The sequence below is a fragment of the Topomyia yanbarensis genome, chromosome 3 (genome assembly GCF_030247195.1).
Source record: "Topomyia yanbarensis strain Yona2022 chromosome 3, ASM3024719v1, whole genome shotgun sequence".
NCBI lineage: Eukaryota > Metazoa > Arthropoda > Insecta > Diptera > Culicidae > Topomyia > Topomyia yanbarensis.
In genome coordinates this window covers 105,962,582-105,984,132 of record NC_080672.1, presented here as the reverse complement: position 1 = coordinate 105,984,132, position 21,551 = coordinate 105,962,582, and the positions used below count along the sequence as shown (strand labels likewise).

Below are 21,551 nucleotides of genomic sequence, written 5' to 3'. Positions count from 1 at the left end.
ACGGGAGGGTGGGTACGGGTTCGATTGATTTGTTTTTGTTGAGAATAATTCAGAAAATGATGTTTTTTGTTGATTATGAAATCAAAATATTTCGCATGGGAAAGAGAAAGATAGTGGGAAATTTACATGAGATTCTAGTACATCTAGCGCATTGGAGGGGTAATAATAAAACTAAAACTAAACAAAAAAGGACGAAAAACACAACATCAGACTTGGACAGAGCCGGAATTGACGAGGACGGAGCATTTCCCAAAATTGCACATTAATTTTTGTGAAAAACTGTAATATTTGTTTCATGTTGTTGGTTAGAGTATTAGTGAAGTTTTTTTTATATGTACCACAACTATTGCCAATAGTACGAAAACATGACAAACAAAATGGTTAGTGTGAGTTCTTTTGAAGGTAACCTAAACCAAATGCAATCCTAGATTCAATAGAGAAATTTGTTTTCTAAAACATTTTCATAAATACAACTTTGGATTACAATGAATATCTAGTTCTAATAACGAAAAGGTAAATAACTAGCATCTGATAGGGATCTGAACTGTTACATCACAGTCATCTATCGGGGTCTAAATTTTAAATAACTATAGCATTCATAAACTTTAACTAAAAAGTGCAAGTAAGAGATAAATATTTGAAACAGAACGAGAATATCCCAATAACAGTAGGGTGCCAACTTCGAACAAACTGTGGAGGCATCTGAATAAATTCTTAAACAACGTAAACTAGCACATCGAGTGCAATACTCACCATCACGGAACGAGTGGTCCAGGATGCGTTTCAGTTCGACCCAATCGACCTCACCGTCAGCGTCGGCAACGTCCAGAAAGAGACGCTCCATTGCCTGACGCTGGGGCGAAGGCTGCGATGGGATCGGAACGTCTGGCGCGATCTGAAAGAGTGAGAGAGATTCACAATTATTTACGGTCGGTATATCGAACTATAGAAACATATTAAAAATTGGGATTTGATGCGACAGTCAGCTTTTTTTGGATTTAGATGCTCGATTGAATAAACTGTCGAAGCACATCTCCATCAGAGTAAAGTTGTTCATGCAAAATAGGTGTTTGGATAATCAAAACTGAAATTAATGAGCCAGACTTACGTATCCACCAGCACGTAGATGAGCCTGATAAATATAATTGGTAACATATAATATTTGTCAACGCATAAAGATGGTAATGACGGGGAAGGGTATACTTTTTTTTTCTCGCCAAAAATTTTAATATCTTTTCGTGATTTTTTAAGTTAAAATGATAAGTTTAGCTCATTCAAGAGTTTCAACGTCGCTAAAATGCTTAGTGTGGAAGCTTTCCTTGACAAAACTTTTTGTCGGTTTCAACAACATAAGGTGCTAAGTCATTTTTTGCTTATTCGGGCATGCCGCAGACTTGCGATTCGGATTTAAAAAAAAAATGCCAATAGAATGGCTCCTGCGCAGAGGTGAAAAATTTCTCCATCACGTAGCAGTTCTCTGCAATAGAGATGGCTTCCAGTGCATAACTGGCGAGATTGAAATAACGCTCTGCAATGAATCTCGTATAAATCATAAGATCTCGTAGCGATCATAACATAAGTCGTATATGAAAATGTTATTGTCTCCAAAATGTGTTCTAGTCACAATATTTCCCAAACAAACTGCATGTCATTACTGAATAATTTGTCTACATATACTTTTAGTGAACAGAGTGAATTGGAGAAGGAGAGACAAATAACCGTAACTCTTCTATCGTGACTTGTATTCAGGGTGCGAACGGTACCGGTAAACTACATTTTTCCCGGTATATTTACATTTGTACAAGCCCTACAGCCTGCTACAGCGACGCATCCTTACTACTCTTGCGAGAACGGTAGCCAAACTGAGTACACTTTTCCGTACAGCAGTAAAATACATTATTGTTTCGCTGCTGTACTCCGACTGCTCGGTGAGAGTGTGGCGTAGTAAAGTTTGTTCTCTCGCTTTGTACACTTTTCTCTGCATGGTGAAAGGGAGAGGCCCGCACACGAAAGTGTTGATGCCGGTCGTGGCGTGAATGAACCGCATTCTTTGTCATCGTTTGTGATTAAAAATATTAAATAGATTAAAAGTATTAAAAAGTGTTCAATAAGGAAAGAGAAGCTGTACCGCTCGCGTCTAGTGGCTGTACTGGGGGCAGTATTTTTTGTCATATTACTGCTTTGCTTACAGGCTGCGACAGCAGCGTCGTATGAGAAAGGAGAATGTAGGCAAAAAAATTGCAGCCGTAGAAAAGGTAGGCATTTTGCATCCTTGACTTGTGTTTACTTATACTATGTCGTTCTACTGATGAGTATCTCATTTGGCTTCCGTTATATGCGGATAGATTCCAGAAGACGACAATATTTCGGTATTCGTCAAAGCCTTCTGACGTGACCGACAAATCTCAGCTCTGCTTCTGCGGTAAATGTCCAGAATGCAAAATAGGAGGAATTATGAGATTTTACTAAAAACTAAACCACTTTGCCTTAATAATGGGTTCCTAATATCGACAAATAATTTTGGTGAAAACCGGTTTCCCGGTATTGTATCCCTCAGTACTAATAGTACTGGTTACTATAATGTTTTTATCCAAAAAAAACATAAACAGCGACATAAATTTTTAGAAAGTATACTTTCATTGGTAATTTTTATATGCTTCAGTCTACCTTCTAATCTTGCCCAGAGCAGAAGTAAAAAAATACTCTTTTTTACTTATCAATAAACCAAGCAATCCATTTCTACTACTTTGTTGCTTATCCACTGCACAAACAGTACACTATCGTTCCTCCGGATGAGTAGTTGAAGTGCCTGTCACGGTGTTCCTAAAACCGTTATTAACAAAAAAATGACCATAAATTTGTCATACGGCATTCGAAAGATACAGTATCCAAGCATCTTCTCAGTGAATTTCAAAATGATCCATCGAGGGATTCAAGAGAAATTGCAATTTGAAGTTTTATGACACGTTTCATAAGGCTACCAGCAAACAACCACGGGTTTGGTCCTATCTCTACAAACAAATTTTTTTGTCTACTTATTTAGTACATGGCATTCGAAAGATATAATAATCAAGTATATCTCCTGCAAGTTTATATTTCATTGACGGAATCGAAATTTATAACGGTTTGGATGTGGTATGCGGTCATAGATGAGTTTTCTACCAGACTTCAAGCGTGAATCCATGTTTGTCCATTGACTATTTAGATCGTTTATACGTGCCGCGGTTTTTAAAGGAAAACCTGACCATTTAATTACATAAATATAATGTACAAAAGGTGTTATTTATATGGCACACTTAAAAGATATGAAAATAGGGTTGTCTACCAAACGTTAAATATAATGTGTAAATTAAAAAAATGGATAAAAGTCGGAATGTTTACTTCAAAAGGCCATATTTCAATGGTTTGTTGACCGATTCTAATTATTTTTTCATTATTGAACAAGTAGACGTTTCATCGTTAATTTTCGTTAAGAAGAATATAAAATAGAGTTGCCTACTTCAAACAATAGACAACATAATTATCCTCAATTATATGTATTATCACTATTTAGTGAATATCTTTGTATTCAAAACGATGACCTATACATTACTTGAATGCAAGGAACGCAAACTACAAATGATGGAAAAATAAAACCATAAATTTAAAAAATATGAAGGTATTTACTGATTCAGATCAATTTATGTTATGATACTGTTTTTGTTGGAAATTTTGTACAATCGCTGGTTGGGTTGACAGATGTTAAAACTGGTCAAAGGGGATGTTATTAGTACAAGTTCATCTGCTCATATCTCTAACTATTGTTAGTTTTATTGTCGAATTGAACTTATCATGAGAATTTGACATTCAGATGTTTATACAGCAATTGCAATCAACTAGTATATAAAAATGGATAGGCAGCTATTTTTGAAACAAAAATATTTACTAAATAATGATAATACATATAGTTGAGATCAACTATATCGCCTATTTATTGATGTAGATGACTCTGTTTTATATTCTTCTTAATGTAAATTAACAATGAAACGTTTACCTGTTCAATAATGAAAAAATAATTAGAATCGGTCAACAAACCATTGAGATATGGCCTTTTGAAGTAAACATTCCAACTTTTATTCATTTTTTTAGTTTTCACATTATATTTAACGTTTGGTAGACAACCCTATTTTCATATTTTTTCTGTGCACCATATAAATAACACCTTTTGTACGTTATACTTATGTAATTAAATGGTAAGGTTTTCCTTTAAAAACCGCGACACGTATAAACGATCTAAATAGTCAATGGACAAACATGGTTTCACGCTTGAAGTCTGGTAGAAAACCCATCTATGACCGCATACCACATCCAAACCGTTATAAATTTCGATTCCGTCAATGAAATATTTTCAAACTTGCAGGGGATATACTTGATTACTATATCTTTCGAATGCCATGTACTAAATAGGTAGAAAATTTTTTTTTGTTTGTAGAGATAGGACCAAACCCGTGGGTGTTTGCTGGTAGCCTTATGAAACGTGTCCTAAAACTTCAAATTGCAATTTCTCTCGAATCCCTCGATGGATCATTTTGAAATTCACTGGGAAGATGCTTGGATACTGTATCTTTCGAATGCCGTATGACAAATTAATGGTAATTTTTTGTTAATAACGGTTTTAGGAACACCGTGCCTGTATTACGAGAATTACCATTGTGACTGACTAAACAAATTCGTATTAGACCAAATGTGTGCCTGGTGGTATCTTGTCGTTCACAGAAGTTTAACCAACGCTCAGGGCCGTCGAGAGCCACGTCGGGCCCCCAGGCTGATGTTACTAACTTGCCCTTCTAAACCTACTTAGTTCAATCTATATTAACAGAATTGCATGCATTTTACTGTTCAAATCAAACTATGTTGGATCTGTTGCTGTTTCTGTTGATCAGAGTCTTAGACTTCTTATGCTAGTATAAAGCTTTCGTAGTCCTAGTTAACCGTTCTAAATGTATAACTGATTCGTACTAGAATACATATCCGCCTTTTCATTTCTCTTGGTCTTAAATTTGTCGAAAAATCTGTACAACACACACAACGTAAATCTGTGAGTATTCGTACAAAAATATGCCTTCCTCCATTTTTGTCTAAAGTCCGAATCACTTCGGAAAATAAAGTACTGTACGAATCGGTTATCTGTTGTTCTCTCTCAACTCACCTTTACCTTGTCCCCTATTATTAGGTTAAGACTTCGTAAAGTCCCGATAATGTGGCCCTCGCGATGGTCCAAAACCCCACATAAAGAGGGGTTACTGATTATTTGGAGGCTTGACGTCTCTTGATATAAAACAAAATTAGTGATTTTATATTTACACATCTGAGACCTAAGGGAAAGAGTATAGTATAGGACCCTTGTAGACTTGCATACACCACATTCAACGATATATTTCGTTTCGCAAAATAAACGCTTCTGCTTGATTAATGGTCTGTAACACAATCAGTACATACGTCTCCCAACCTTTGAACGGAACGGATCGTTATATTTCACAGTGGTGTTCGGTGTGTAAATTTCAGTGATTCAAGGTCATCCTTTGTTCGTTCGTTAGCTGCCATTCTGCTGGTGCCGGCAGTAAATCCAGTACATTGTTTTCGCTGGTGCGGAACAATCGACGTTGTTTGCAGATAAGTTTTGCTTTATTTTTTTTCCTCGTTTGCTTTCTTTCCTTTTCCCTACTTTTACTCTACCTTGTAATCAAATAATAAGACACATTCCCGTTTATATAACGCTCTGCCCTCGTGCTTAAATGGCCGAGGGCGAAATAACATCTGATGTAATCATGGAAGTCCCTGATCCCCCTAATACTCGCATTGCTCCCCGTATAAAGCAGTACCCAGAAGGTTCCTCTGGGCCATGGGTGGTATATTTTCGGACCGGAGAGAAACCGGTTAATATATTAAAACTTTCTCGAGATCTGACTGCTAATTACCCGGCCGTGACTCAGATAACACGTGTTCGGGCAAACAAGATACGTGTTCTAGTGAGTGATCTCGGCCAGGCAAACGCGATTGCTTGCTGTGAGCGCTTTACGCGGGAATTTAAAGCGTACGTGCCTTGTGTGGCCTGTGAAATCGATGGGGTAGTGTCCGAACCGGGCCTGAAATGCGAAGAACTGTTGGAGCACGGGGTTGGCTGCTTTAAGGACCCCTCACTTGAACAGATTAAGATCTTGGAATGCAAACAATTGTATACCGCAAACACCGAGGGAGGTAAGACTACCTACTCTCTATCAGGCTCGATTCGGGTGACATTCGCCGGGTCCTCTCTTCCCAACTACATCCTCCTTGACAAGGTTCGCCTACCAGTTCGCCTGTTCGTACCGCGGGTCATGAACTGCAGCAATTGCAAGCAGTTGGGCCACACAGCCACATATTGTGGAAATAAGAAACGGAGAGGAGAGCATGAGGATGACTCTTGCGACAAAGAAACTGAAAAGTGTATTTGCTGCGGGGGCCCTTCACATGCTCTTAAATCATGTCCTGCGTACAAGCAGCGCGGGGATAAAATTAAGCGCTCCCTTAAGGAACGCTCAAGGCGTTCTTATGCAGAAATGCTAAAGAATGCTTCGCCATCTGTCCTGTCCGAAAATCCCTATGCTGGTTTGGCTAACGTTGAGCAAGAATCTGACGACCCACGAGAGGGAACATCTTTGGTTAACCCAGGGGAATCCAGGAAGAGGAGAAATCCAGCCTCCCCTACATTGCCTCGTAAGGGTGCCAAGGTGTCGTCCACTCAGAGTGCGCCATCTACAACCAATAAATCCAACGGAAGTGATGCACAAAAGCCGAAGCAATTTGCTCCAGGACTTGGAAATATTAATTCTAACAAGGAGTACCCACCACTTCCAGGGACATCCAAAACCCCAAGTGTCCCCTTTTTTCAAACAGATACTCAGTCCAGTAGCGGACTAATGAAATTTTCTGACATAGTGGACTTAATTTTCACAGCTTTCAATGTTACTGATCCTCTTAAAAGCCTTCTGATACGTTTTCTCCCTATAGTGCAAACATTTTTGAAGCAGTTGACTACTAAATGGCCCCTCCTTGCAGCGATCGTATCCTTCGATGGCTAAGTCATCGAACGAGGTCACCGATTCGATCACTGTTCTACAGTGGAACAGCAGAAGTATCCTCCCGAAAATCGATTCCTTTAAATTTTTACTAAATAGTTTAAAATGTGATGCTTTCGCATTATGTGAAACTTGGTTAACTTCCGATATAAATCTCAACTTCCACGACTTTAATATAATTCGTCTGGATCGAGAAAACCCCTATGGAGGAGTACTTTTGGGGATCAAAAAGTGCTATTCTTTCAACCGAATTAACCTCCCTTCGACACCAGGCATTGAAATTGTCGCTTGTCAAGTTTTAATCAAAGGTAAAGACCTTTGCATTGCTTCCATCTACATTCCTCCTAGAGCCTCGGTAGGGCACCGAACGCTTTGTAATATCACGGAATCCTTACCGGCACCGCGGCTAGTTCTGGGAGACTTTAACTCGCACGGTACGGTATGGGGCTGTCTTCATGATGATAATAGATCAACATTAATCCAAGATCTTTGCGATAATTTCAACATGACCATCTTAAACACGGGAGAAATGACGCGGATTCCTACACCACCAGCACGCGCAAGCGCGTTGGACTTGTCGCTTTGCTCGACATCGCTACAGTTAGATTGCATGTGGAAGGTGATCCCTGATCCCCACGGTAGCGATCATTTGCCTATCGTGATTTCAATTGCTAACGGTTCAAGACCATCGGAAACAATCAATGTCTCATATGACCTCACACGGAACATTGATTGGAAGAGTTACGCGACCGCGATATCTGTTAAAATCGAATCCACTCAAGAACTTCCTCCGGAGGAAGAGTACAGGTTTTTGGCTGGCTTGATTCTCGACAGTGCAAATCAAGCTCAGACTAAACCAGTACCCAGCGCGAATACCCATGGACGGTCTCCCACCCTGTGGTGGGATAAAGAGTGCTCAGAGCTGTACGCGGAAAAGTCCACTGCATATAAGGCCTTCCGGGAAGACGGGTTACCCGCTAGCTATCAACAGTACGCGTCGTTAGAAAGGCGAATGAAGAGTCTAATGAAAGCCAAAAAACGCAGTTATTGGCGCCGGTTCGTCGACGGGTTAACGAGAGAAACAGCGATGAGCACTCTTTGGGGTACGGCTCGACGTATGCGTAACCGTAATAGTACCAACGAGAACGTGGAATATTCAAACCGTTGGATATTCGCTTTCGCCAAGAAGATCTGTCCGGACTCTGTCCCGGTACAGAAAACGTGCCGCGCCGCGTCTCCTCACGATACCGCGAACGAAACACCGTTTTCGATGGTGGAGTTCTCACTTGCTCTCTTATCGTGCAACAATAACGCCCCAGGGTTAGACAGAATCAAATTCAACTTGCTGAAGAATCTGCCAGACACTGCAAAAAGGCGCTTGTTGAATTTATTTAACAAGTTTCTTGATGGTAACATTGTCCCTTATGAATGGAGGCAAGTGAAGGTCATCGCCATCCAAAAACCAGGAAAACCAGCCTCCGACCACAACTCGTATCGGCCGATTGCAATGCTGTCCTGTATTCGGAAGTTGTTCGAGAAAATGATCTTGTTTCGCCTCGACAATTGGGTTGAAGCAAATGGCTTACTGTCAGATACACAATTTGGCTTCCGCAAAGGCAAAGGGACGAACGATTGCCTTGCGTTGCTTTCTACAGAAATCCAAATGGCCTATGCTAACAAAGAGCAGATGGCATCAGTCTTCTTGGATATTAAGGGGGCTTTTGACTCAGTTTCTATCAACATTCTGTCAGAGAAGCTGCACCAGCATGGTCTTTCACCAATTTTAAATAACTTTTTGCTAAACCTGTTGTCTGAAAAGCACATGCACTTTTCGCATGGTGATTTAACAACATCGCGATTTAGCTACATGGGTCTTCCCCAGGGCTCATGTCTAAGTCCCCTGCTCTACAATTTCTACGTGAATGACATTGACGATTGTCTTGCCAATTCATGCACGCTAAGGCAACTTGCAGACGACGGGGTGGTCTCTGTTACAGGGCCCAAAGCTGCCGACTTGCAAGGACCATTACAAAATACCTTGGACAATTTGTCTGCTTGGGCTCTTCAGCTGGGTATTGAGTTCTCCACGGAGAAAACTGAGTTGGTTGTTTTTTGTAGGAAGCGTGAGCCGGCGCAACTCCAGCTTTTATTAATGGGTGCAACGATCAACCAGGTTTTCACATTTAAATATCTCGGGGTCTGGTTCGACTCTAAAGGTACCTGGGGATGTCACATTAGGTATCTGAAACAGAAATGCCAACAAAGGATCAATTTTCTCCGAACAATAACTGGAACATGGTGGGGTGCTCACCCAGGAGACCTGATCAGGTTGTACCAAACAACGATATTGTCGGTGATGGAGTACGGGTGTTTCTGTTTCCGCTCCGCTGCGAACATACACTTCATCAAACTGGAGAGAATCCAGTACCGTTGCTTGCGCATTGCCTTGGGTTGCATGCACTCGACCCATACGATGAGTCTCGAAGTGCTGGCGGGCGTTCTTCCGCTAAAAAATCGATTTTGGGAACTCTCATATCGATTGCTCATCCGATGCGACATTCTGAACCCGTTGGTAATTCAAAATTTCGAGAGGCTCGTCGAGCTTAATTCTCAAACCCGTTTTATGTCCTTGTACTTCGACTACATGGCACAGAGCATCAATCCTTCTTCGTACAATCCCAACCGTGTCCGTTTCCTAGATACTTCTGATTCTACTGTATTCTTCGACACATCCATGAAGGAAGAGATTCGTGGAATCCCGGACCATATACGCCCGCAGGTGATCCCCAATATATTTTATAATAAATTCCGAGAAGTCGACTGCGACAAAATGTTTTACACTGACGGATCAAATCTCGATGGGTCCACTGGCTTCGGTATCTTCAACAATACTATCACCGCTTCATTCAAGCTCAATGATCCCGCTTCAGTTTACGTCGCAGAGTTAGCTGCAATTCAGTACACCCTTGGGATCATCGACACTCTGCCCACAGATCACTACTTCATCGTTTCGGACAGCCTCAGCTCTATCGAGGCTCTTCGTGCGGTGAAGCCTAAAAAGCAACTCCCGTATTTTCTGGGGATGATACAGGAGTCCTTGTGTACGTTATCTGAAAAATCTTATCAGATTACCTTTGTTTGGGTCCCCTCTCATTGTTCTATCCCGGGCAATGAAAAGGCCGACTCATTAGCAAAGGCGGGCGCATTAAATGGTGACATATACGAAAGACCAATCTGCTTCAACGAATTGGCAAACCTCGTGGAGCAACGGGGAACTTGGACGATGGCTACATTCGATTATCCCAAAGGTATCAACGAAGCCTTGGTTCGGGGGGATGGATGTGGGTCGGGATTTTATTCGCGTAATGTCCCGACTTATGTCCAATCACTACACCATGGATGCGCATTTGCGGCGTATTGGGCTTGCGGAGAGTAGTCTGTGCGCTTGTGACGAGGGCTATCACGACATCGAACACGTTGTCTGGGTATGCGCCGGGTATTGTGACGCCAGGTCTCAGTTAAAGGAATCCCTTCGGGCCCGAGGTAGACCACCCAATGTACCAGTCCGAGATATGCTGGCAACTCGTGATGTCCCTTATTTATACCTTCATAAAAACGATAAATATCCCAATTTAGCCCCTCTCTTTTATTTCTCGTTTTTAGAGTTTCCTCCTGCCTTGTGGAACCGATCAGCTCCAGAGTGCCACTATGTTACCGCCGTCGCCCTTACCACTACGCCTGCATAGAAGGAAACTGAAGCGAGAGCGACTCGAGGTCCGATGACTTTTGAAGGATTCCCCGCGGGTCCGAAGAATACCATCCGCCAATCCGGTACTCGACGACTTACTAGACTGAGGCGCAAATTTGTTTCGCTGATCCCCCTTCCCCCCGTTCGAACGAAAGTTGCAAGTTTTGCTCTTCTTTCCCTGTCTCTCCCCTGTCCTTGATACAACTGCTGCTACACTGATGCGGAAATAAGCCACCCTCTGAATATCTTGACCAAGCATAAGTTTTAGTTAAAAAATTCAAATTAGTATTCTGTATTTCTAGTTTTAAGATAGCTATAATTTTTACTCTTTATTGAAACTCTTGTCCTCCATCTTGTAAATAGAATTGAATCCCTAGTTTTAAGATTTCTGTGAAGTTTCTCATAAATATTTGTTCCCCCTTTTGTGTACTAAACTATATTGTTAGTTTTAAGATAACCGTAAAATATTTCGTAAAATACTATTACTCCCCCTCTGGTATATCAAAATGAATCCCTTGTTTTAAATTTTTTCAAAAAAAAAAAATCTTTTGGCCCTCTCTTGTATATTGAATCTTATTTCTAGTCTTAAGATAGCTGTAAACTTTTTTTTTCCTTTGTAAAAAAAATATTTCAACATTGTAACCTCCTAGTTTTAAGATATCCAAAATGTAAAAACATAAGCATTTGGCACCGCCAAGCTAACGCATTTGTGGCTATCAAATAAACGAAATGAATAAAAAAAAAACACAATCAGTACGCTATGTCTAACATGGTGGAATTGTAGGGTGTAAACATTGGCCATCTTTAGTTCCGTTTGGAATTTCAATAACTTTTTTACTTCTCGAACAGGCTATTTTCGGGGACATCTCGAAAAGTAAAGAGGAATATAGTTTGACCACACTAGGGCCACTTTCTGGTTGTAATCGTCGCTTATTTTTTTTTTCTCATGTCCGACACTGTAGGTTGAAGCACGATGGTTTGCCTTTTCTTGCTGGTAGTGGTGGAGCAGTTTTTTGTTTTAATTGTAGGCAAGAGGAGAAGGTAGCAGATGTAACTCGTAATTCTCGTTTAAAAATATAAGATATTTCTAATACACATACGTTTATCTCATATTGAATCTAAGAAAACTATGCGCTGCCATGTAGTGGTGCAAATGAACTTTTATGGCTCCAAAAAGTAGCAGAGGTTTCAAACTAACAATTAGGAGCTTTGACCGATAAATTCTTTTACATTTACTTACCCAAAAAGACGATTTTCTTACGTAGCTCCGAATGGCTCCCGGTTCCCCTGGACGACAATTCGTTACAGCAAAAGCAAAGCAAAGCCGTGGTACTGCATTACATAGCCGAGCTTGACCTTCTTTTCGACAGACTTCGCAGCTGATTCTTAATGTACAGGACATTACATGTCTAGTATTTTGATCCTACTAACGCTAAGAATCTTCGGACTCGAACATACGACGACTGGCTTATAAGACCACCCCAGAAAATAGACAGCTCGATCCTGGAATCATTGGTCGATTCAATGAAATGACATCTAGCAAATGCTATTAGACTTTGGGGCTTAGATTTGGACAAGTGTCTGGATCATAACCCTCGGTTTGGATACGTGAATCCAACCCGTGGGTCCAGTTTCCTGTACATAACGGGCACGACTGTGCATGTTTTCTGCAGTCATAACCTTGCTTTTGAGGTACGCGAAGCATTCCACTACTATTTCGGGCCTACATAAGCAAATCGCCCTTTTAGCCAAATAGACGTGAAAGAATTTACCAGTCAAAGGTCCTAATTGTTAATTTGAAACCTCAGTTACATTTTGGAGTCATAAAAATTCATTTGCACCACTCCATGGCAGCGCTAGACGACAATTTACAAAACTATACTTTTTTTTTGTTTTACAATGTAGATGTAATTCGGACCGTCGTTTTTTTCATTTTTTTTTTCAATGGAATTATATTTACCTAGGAAATCTTCACAGCAGAAGCAGGAAAATATGTGTAAAAAAACTTTATCTGGGAAGTCAGAGCTCTCGATTAGCGCATCATGTATTTTCTTTGCTGTGGTGTGTGCAATCGTGCCGCATGTCGCTGAACGGTGGTTGATGGAATAGGGGGTCCAAATAGCCCCGGACGCTCATTTCGCACAAAAGTGATGAGCGTCTTGAACATATCTGTGTTTTCACCCAAACAAAAATCATTCCATAAAATAAAGGGCAAACACGAAATTATTGCGACACATTCAACAGGGCATAACTTTTTTACTATTGGGTAAAAATCAACCAAATTTTGCACACTTTCTCATTGATGTGTATTGTTTACATGCTGTCAAACTTGAAGTCGTGTTTTTCGATTCAACGAAAATGGAGGTGAACCAACGCGAGCCGAGAGAACAAATTCTTTCCAAACACCTGGAATTTCCTGACCTGTCGCACCGGCAGTTGGGAAAAATGTTGAACATTCACCATTTAACCGTCTCCAGAGTGTTGAAGCGGAGGAGGACCAGGAGCGGTTGACGTTGGACCACGGCAAAGGAGCTGGAAGAAAACCGGGACCGGAGAGCAAAAAGACGGAGGGAAAGGTGAAGCGGATGATTAAAGCAAATCACAACGTCTCAAGCCGTGATTTGGCTAAAAAGATCGGCATGTCGCAATGCCAAATGCAAAGAAGAGAACTGGACTACATACATACAAGGTACAAAACTTCCCAAACCGCGATGAGCGGCAACAATCGACGGCTAAAACTCGGGCACAGAAGCTCTACGAGAAAATGCTGACAAAATATGGCTGCTGTGTGATGGACGACGAAACGTATATAAAAGCCGATTTTAAGCAAATTCCGTGGTTGGAGTTTTTCACCGGCAAGAGCAGGTTCTATGTGGACGACAAATTTAAGAAGAAGAAAATGTCGAAGTTCACCTCCAAATATCTCATTTGGCAGGCCATCTGCTCTCGCGGACTGAGGAGTGAGCCTTTCGTGACAAAGGGCACAGTAAATGGCGAGATCTACAAATCTGAGTGCCTCGAGAAGCGCCTTTTGCCGTTCTTGCAGCAGCACGACGAAGCTCCGCTATTTTGGCCAGATTTGGCATCATGCCACTATTCTAAAAGTGTCCTGGAGTGGTATGAGGCCAATTCTGTCCATTTTGTTCCAAAGGACATGAATACGCCAAAGCAAGACGGAAGAGCAAGAAGACAGTCAAAGACGAGAAGGACATGTTAAGAAAATGCAAAAAAAAACTGAGAAACTGGTACCGGATGACACTGTAAAGACTTTGATGGAGGGCATCAAGCGAAAATGCGTTCAATTTTACACTCAAGGCTCCATCGATTAACTTTTCTTTTGGTTTTTGAAGTAAATGTATGTATAAAACTACCCTAAAATTTTGGTTTGATTTTAAACATTATAAGAAAATTGGCATGACATTTTTGGTGTCGCAATAATTTCGTGTTCGCCCTTTAGGAGCCTCAAGCTTCCCAAAACACTTACTTGTTCTTTTTTTAATTTTGTTTTGTTACCGTCAAACGGTGTAACTTGCAACACTTCGACATGTTTGTGTTCGGATGAATTTAACAACGCTAATAATATTGTTTACAATTTAGCATTATATCTGTCAAATGTTAGCATATGTTAAAATATAATCATGTAATACCAGTCATTATTTTCGGTTTCTTTAACGTGACAGGGTAATCTTCTGTCGATTTTTTTCAATAGAATAAAAGCTAGAATATGCTCCATTTCAATGGTAAGAGCATATCATTTGTATCTCTTACGTACAAATCTAGTATACAATAGCAAACGTTACAGTTTGATACATGTTTGTTTACCATCTCAAATACACGCAAAATAACGATTTAACTAGGGTAATTACCCATGTGGGGTAACATGCAACAGTCTTATTACTATTATTCCTTGAGCCAGCTGACTGAAGCGTGCAAAATAACAGTCTGTATAACATTTTAATTCACATTTGAAAGGTTTAACCTACAACTAGAATATGAAAATGCTTCTTACATTCAGAACATTGCCAGGAAGTCGTCTTTACGCGAACTTGCTTCTCTAGCAGTACTAGAAAATGCTCAATTTATATCTTCCTATACTCAACTGAATTTTTCTAGCATTTCTAATTGTCCGATTGCACGAAAAAGATAGTCAATAACAGTGTAAATTAGGGAACAAATGAAAATGCTTGGAAAAGCAGCCATCTTGAAAAAAGAAAAAAAACAGTTTTTCTTATACCGTTGAAAAAACTTCATGAAAATCAATCAGTAATACTATACCAATGCTCTGAATACATTGATTAATTTCCAACGGTGTGAGGAAAAACTGCTTTTTCGTTTTCCAAGATGGCCGGTTATTGAGGCGTTTTCAATAATATTTTAAGACAACAAAGCTATCGCATAATTTTTACGTCGTTGGAGAAATCTATTCCGAATATACTGTAAAAAATTCAAAAGAATAGAAAACCATTTGTTCGAGTTACGTTTCCGGCCAGATCCAAAAATGTGGTTTCGAGAAAAACGCTGTTAAAGTTTTCAGTGCGCTCGGGGTTTACATAAGAGGTGTTGCGGCAGAATTTAAAATTAGAACATTTAGCAATTATTGTCGCCTGCGGTTTTTTGTTATCACATTTTGAAATAATAAAAAAATCGATTTTTTTGAAATGCTACTGTGCACAGTGTTTTAAAACGTCGTTTTCGTGCTCAAAATTAATAGCGTCTAAACCGTTGACTTTAGAGGTATAGTTTGTTTGGAGAAGTTGTTGTTCTTATGATTGCACATCCACAGGAGTATACCGTTCAGTGATTAATTCACCTATAAGTGATATACGAAATTTATTTTCCGAACTAATTGAGATAGAGACTTTGTGTCTTCGACAAAGTTGTAGAAAATATTACTACAAAAGAAATTGTTCAAGGCACTATATATCTAGCTTCAATAGTTTTCGAGTTATGGAACATATTATATGAAAGACCCCTTAAAATTAGTTTTTTCATGATAACTTTTTTAGACATTCTCGTATCTTCTTGGAATCTTCCACAAAGTTGTTTACGACATCGAAATACATATTTTTGCTTAACATAGTTACTACCTATCTGTTAAATTTAAAAAGATATTTCAAATTTTACGATATTTTTGGGGTAAGTTCCACCTTAAATAATTCGTTAAGGAGCAAAAAGGAGCAAACAACATCATAACATACTGAAAGTACTAGCTTTTTGCTTTCATATTATGGCCCGATTGTCAGTCGAAGCTTTTCTCCCCGAGTGTTATGTTCAATACAATATGTCATCGCAGTGGTATAAAATGAAATATTCAAGCGCACTGCAATAAGCAGCATCTTTTCATGGTAAATTGCATGAAACATATTCATCGATGTCCAAAAAAAGGAAAAGAGAACTTTGACCACAATCGAGATCAAAGTACGAAACGTAGCATATCGTGCGTTCGAGAAGTGTGTCACGTGAAATTTAAGCAATCAGTGGATACTGATAAGCTTGGAAAAATAATGAAAATCCCACCAGAAGGTTTATTAATGTCTTTCGTGACAATTATAATGGAGCTTGATCAACGTCACCTGTTCACAATGTGGATTCTGTTGTGACTGAGGCTCGGGGATGGCTAAAAAAGTATAAAACGATTTTTAGAAGACGCCAAAGCTCTTCTAGCAAAAGGAGAAACTTTGAAGATGACGTAGAAAACGATTATTAAAAATAAATTCATTTATCTAATTTATAATGCAAATATCGACATTATTAAACTCATCCAAAATTTCCGTTTTTTTGGTGATTTTTGTAATAATTCTAATTATAATTCAAATAAATTTATCGTCACTATTGTTCATTTGGTGCCCCGTAATATTCTCTACAACTTGTTATTTGACACTGACATCCCTATCGCTTTTCATTTCGCTGCAATTTAATAGTTAACACAGCATGGTCTCATCACAAATGCAGTGAGTTTGAAATCGTTGTTTTTGCATATGAAACGAGAAGATAAAAATGATTTTGCTTCGAAACTAAAAGAGATAATTGAATGGAGTCAAAGGAAGAATTGTAGAACTTGCTGAGATGCATTAATTCGATGATAATAATGGGGAAGTTTATTATTTACTATTTTAAGAAAATAACGAAAATGCTAATAATAACACTAACTTTAAACTAATTAACTTCTAAAAGAATACTAAATTCACTTAACTGAAAGGTATTAATACATTTTTCTCTGCAAAATTTTCCTGGCTTTCGAATAAAAATAAGAAAAGGTACAATAAGTGCCATACTTTTTCAATAAGAGCTAGTATTAGTGGATATGAGATAAAAATATCCAAGTTCAATAACCCAAACACATGAAAACAAGACAAGTGTATCCTGTCAAAGAACAAATTATACAACTTTTCAAGACTAACAATTTGAATTATTAAAATAGTGATGTTAACTATCAAGATTTTCGCGAAGTGAACGAAAAATCGACCAAAATTGTTAAATTTTAAATAAATTACTGTGAAAAGATTACTTAACCTCATTAGCTGAAACATTTGAGGACATTTTTCAAGGGAAAATTTTCTCACCTATCCAATGGATCTAAAAGATTTGAAATACAAAGTATATTTTTGGAGTTAGAGCTATTTTAAGACAACTAAGTTTTTAACACAAAAAGTTCAATAACTTAGTAACGGTTGAGATTTCATGGTATGTGTAGAACGATTTTTTTCTCCAAATAAGACAGTCAATCATCCCTCGAGAGATTCTTAACCATGAACCAAACACCCTGTATAGGGCGATAGAATATCGAACATAGGCAAAATTGAACCGGAGTGCACTAATGTAATGGTAAAACAGCATTTATATGAGCTGGAAATCCTAACTGCAATAATCACACGAGTAGAGCACGTTATTGTTTTTTGTTTATATCTCGGGTGCAATTGATATACGGGTTTGAAACTTTGGCAGTGTATGTTTACTATGGCAGACCTCCGACCGGTGTTACTGTTTTCCAGGAATTTTCAGCAATTTTTTATAGAAGCAAAAGGTGCATTTGACCCCGTTTACCCCATTTTCCCCTATTGAGAAAATGCGACATATTCCCAGCATATTCACGTTATTCTTATCTTACTACCCACTTGGACTAAAAGTGCAACGCCAACCCTGTCAATACTCGTAAGCCAAACATATGACTGGAACTTATGCTAAATTCATTGTACAACCTTGAAGAAAGGAATAGATGTTTGAATATTTTCCATTCCAATGTACGTGTACCATTATATTGGAATTTCCATCAGAAATACCGAAATAGCAGATGTTGATGCAACCATGCAGAAAATTGTCAAATTTGGAGCATTCGAATTAAAAGCGTTAGTATATTCTACTTCATTTCAGTTATGTCTCTGGCATTACATACCCATCTTTTTATGCGAAATAATTGTTGAGTTTAGCTGAATAGTATGTTTTGAAAAATTTTTTGTAAATGATAGGAGTCATCTTTTGACTAAAAAATAAGTTTCATATATCACCGCATAGAGGGCGCCATCATTAACTTTCAAAGAGTATGGAAATGTTCATAAGTACTGAAAAGGGCCTGTTCTACATCTTTGTAGAAGACACCTAATTTTCATCTCTCTCTATTAAAAACTTAGTGTTGGCGCCATCTATATGACGAAATGTAGAACTAAAAATTTCTAGTTAAAAGATGACTCATTTACTAAAATTCTTCCAAACATGCTGTTCAGCAGAACTCAATAATTATTTCGCAAAAAAAATAAACTTCGTGGGAATCGATCACTGGTTTACCGCCACGTTCTGTTAAGCCCTTTGTAAAACTTACTCAATGCAGGTGTCTAGTTGACTTCATTAAAATTTTAAAAAAACTGCTCGTAAGGATGTTGGATTTATTTGCAGTCTTCGATAAAGTTGTAGGGAATATATATGATAATGCAAATAAACTCTGCAAGTTTGATAAACTGTGCTGTTTTCATTATATCTGGAAAAGATTCTATAATAATACGTTTATTCGGTTTTCTAGACGCCTGCCTTGAGTGAATGCCGGAGGTATATCTTACCTACAGTGCGATTAAAAAAATGTGCACCATTTAACTTAAATTTTCGATTTTATTTCTCTTAGCATATAACTTTAATTTACAACATATTTGTAGCCACAAATGGCTACATGATTTTTTTATTTACCATAACCATTTACTATAAATCTAATAGATATTATTTACTATAATACCATAGAAATACATAATTTACAGTTTGTGATCTTTATAGTAGGAAAAATACGAAACCTACTTGTCAAACGATATAAAAAATTGCAATATTAAAAGCTAAATTAAAAACTATAGATTGAAGATTGCATCGGTTTTTGTTGGAGGGAATCGTTTATAATACTATCGGCCACTGGGTCTTTGTTTGCAATTCAGTGTCACTCAATAAATTGGCATCCTTGTTGTGTTGTGTTGCGTAAGCATGGTATACTTCGGAGATCGCAGTTTAATGACCCTTGTTCTGTTACTGTTCGTGCTGCCTCAGTTACCGTACCCCAAATTAGTCCATATACTTTAGCGGGCAATATGAAAAATAAAAAAAAGCAAATAATAATACGGATATAAAAAAATTGGTAACGATATTCAAAAAAGAAAAAAAAGCAATTAGAAACACTATATCTGTCTATGCCACATTCACTTTAAATATGTGACATTTTAATTCTTAAATGCATACTGATGACATTTGGCAAAATACCAAATTCTGAGATACAAAGCTTCAACAAGAGGTAAACACTCAGTTTTCTTACGCGAGTGATACAGGCCGCGTAAATGGAAACCGGGTACATTCTAAAATTCGCGTAAATGAAAACGGCGTCAATTCAAAAATCCGCTTAATGTAAATGAAAACCGCGTAAATTTTAAAATCCGCGTAAATGAAAATCGCGTAAATTTAAAAATCCGCCTTAATGGAAACCTCATTAATGGAAACCGCGTAAATTCAAAAATCAGCGTAAAAAACCTGAGTATATAAAAATCAGTACTAAGGTAAAATGAAATTCATGCATTTAAGAGTTAAGTTTTATTTGTTCTTATACTCGTTTAATCGTCAAAAAATGTCAAAGTCAAAAAACGTATAAACATTGAGCACATGAGATGCTCATGAGGTATAAGGCATCGTTATTGTTGGTATTTGTTTTCCTGGGAGTTTATAAGCGAGGTATGGTTCAGATCCATTCGAATTAAAAGTCCGAATCCAAATCTGTGCTCGACATCAAAACTCAGAGTCTAGCTGTCTGAAAGCCGGGATCAGGTTTAGGTTCCATGTATCATAACTATTTTGACGCTAATATTTGTGCAACTTATCGAAAGTATACGCTAAATACTAAAACCCAACACTAACACATACTAAAAGGCAATATGTTCGTGTGACGCATACATGCACCCAGTTTCCTTAGTTGGCTTTTCAACTGCATTTAAAAAAAATATGACGCAAGAAACGCTAATTCAGGTCCCCCATGGTCTTTGATAACAGATAATAATATAATAAAATGTAATAAAAAGTAAACTGTTGGATTTTAGGGGGTGCAGCACTCAAAGCTTTTCTCGCATGCCGCCTGTTGCTGATAGCACAACGTCACCAGCAAAGCCATTGATATCGGCGCCTTTGGGTAATTCCAGTTTAAACACACCATTGTGCTTGCCATTTCATAGCTGGGACTCAAAATCAAAGCATCGTGAAATCCCTGCTGTAATATTTTGACAGTGTAGTGGCAATCGAATCACGCAATTTTTGAATCGTAAAAGTAGCTAGATATCATAAAATATAACTATAAAGGCTTTCAGACCAAATAGAACATATTTTCTATTTTCTATAAATAGAACATATTCTGATGCTCAAAGACTCGTTAGAAATATTGAACGTGGTTCAGCACCAACTTGAGATGAATCGGTAGCTCAAAACATTTTTTTATCCAACTATATTTCAAAAAACTTCTTTATAATTCTGTAGCTACAAGGAAAATTATGATAAAAGCGTCTAGCGTCGTTCACAAACATCAGCCATCATCTGGTGACTGATTAAACCGACAATAGTTCTTTCCTCGAATTAAATAACACATTTGTTGCCGTGATACACATAACAGTTCAACCTACATGGGAAGACTATAGCAAATGGGAATGTAATACGTATCACGGCAGTTTGGTTACTATTTTATTCTATTCTAACCCTTACCCAACCAGTATTGAAAAGCATCCTGTGGAAAAGACTGCAGTTATTCTGTAGTGTTTTCTTGTCAATATCAATATTTGAAGCATATTTTCATATATTTTTTTTTTTTTTTTTTTTTTTTTTTAATCAGTGTATATTAAAATTCATTAAAACTATTTACAGATTATATTCTAAGTTAAACTTCAGTTCATCTATATCTACATCATTATTGCATCTGTTTATGAAGTTCACGTAATTTATTAGTAGTTTGAGGATATTGCTTTTTGCTGTTCTGGACACTCCATTTAGTGTTGGTCTAACTAGATCGGTGAACGTGAAGCTTCTCCAGCCGCCCATCGATGCAGTCGTCATACGCCGTAACATTGTCCAAGCCGCTGCTACTCGTTGACACTCGCTAAATTTATGTTGTATGGTTTCCTGTACAGCGTTGCAGTGTACGCACTGCTCTCCATCTGACCGTCGAATGATGTACATCAGTCGCCGGTGTTCTGTTTTACCGTTTA

At 38.3% G+C, this 21,551-nt stretch overlaps 1 protein-coding gene across 6 annotated transcripts in view; it reads right to left on the bottom strand.

Moving 5' to 3' along the window:
- LOC131693521 (calpain-A-like) overlaps window positions 1–21,551 on the bottom strand; it is a 106,435-nt gene that overhangs the window by 22,844 nt on the left and 62,040 nt on the right. For all 6 annotated transcript variants that reach the window (XM_058981420.1, XM_058981422.1, XM_058981423.1 and 3 more), the window contains one exon: window positions 754–895. In XM_058981420.1, the coding sequence (XP_058837403.1) occupies window positions 754–895 (142 nt within the window). The remainder of the gene's footprint in view (window positions 1–753; window positions 896–21,551) is intronic.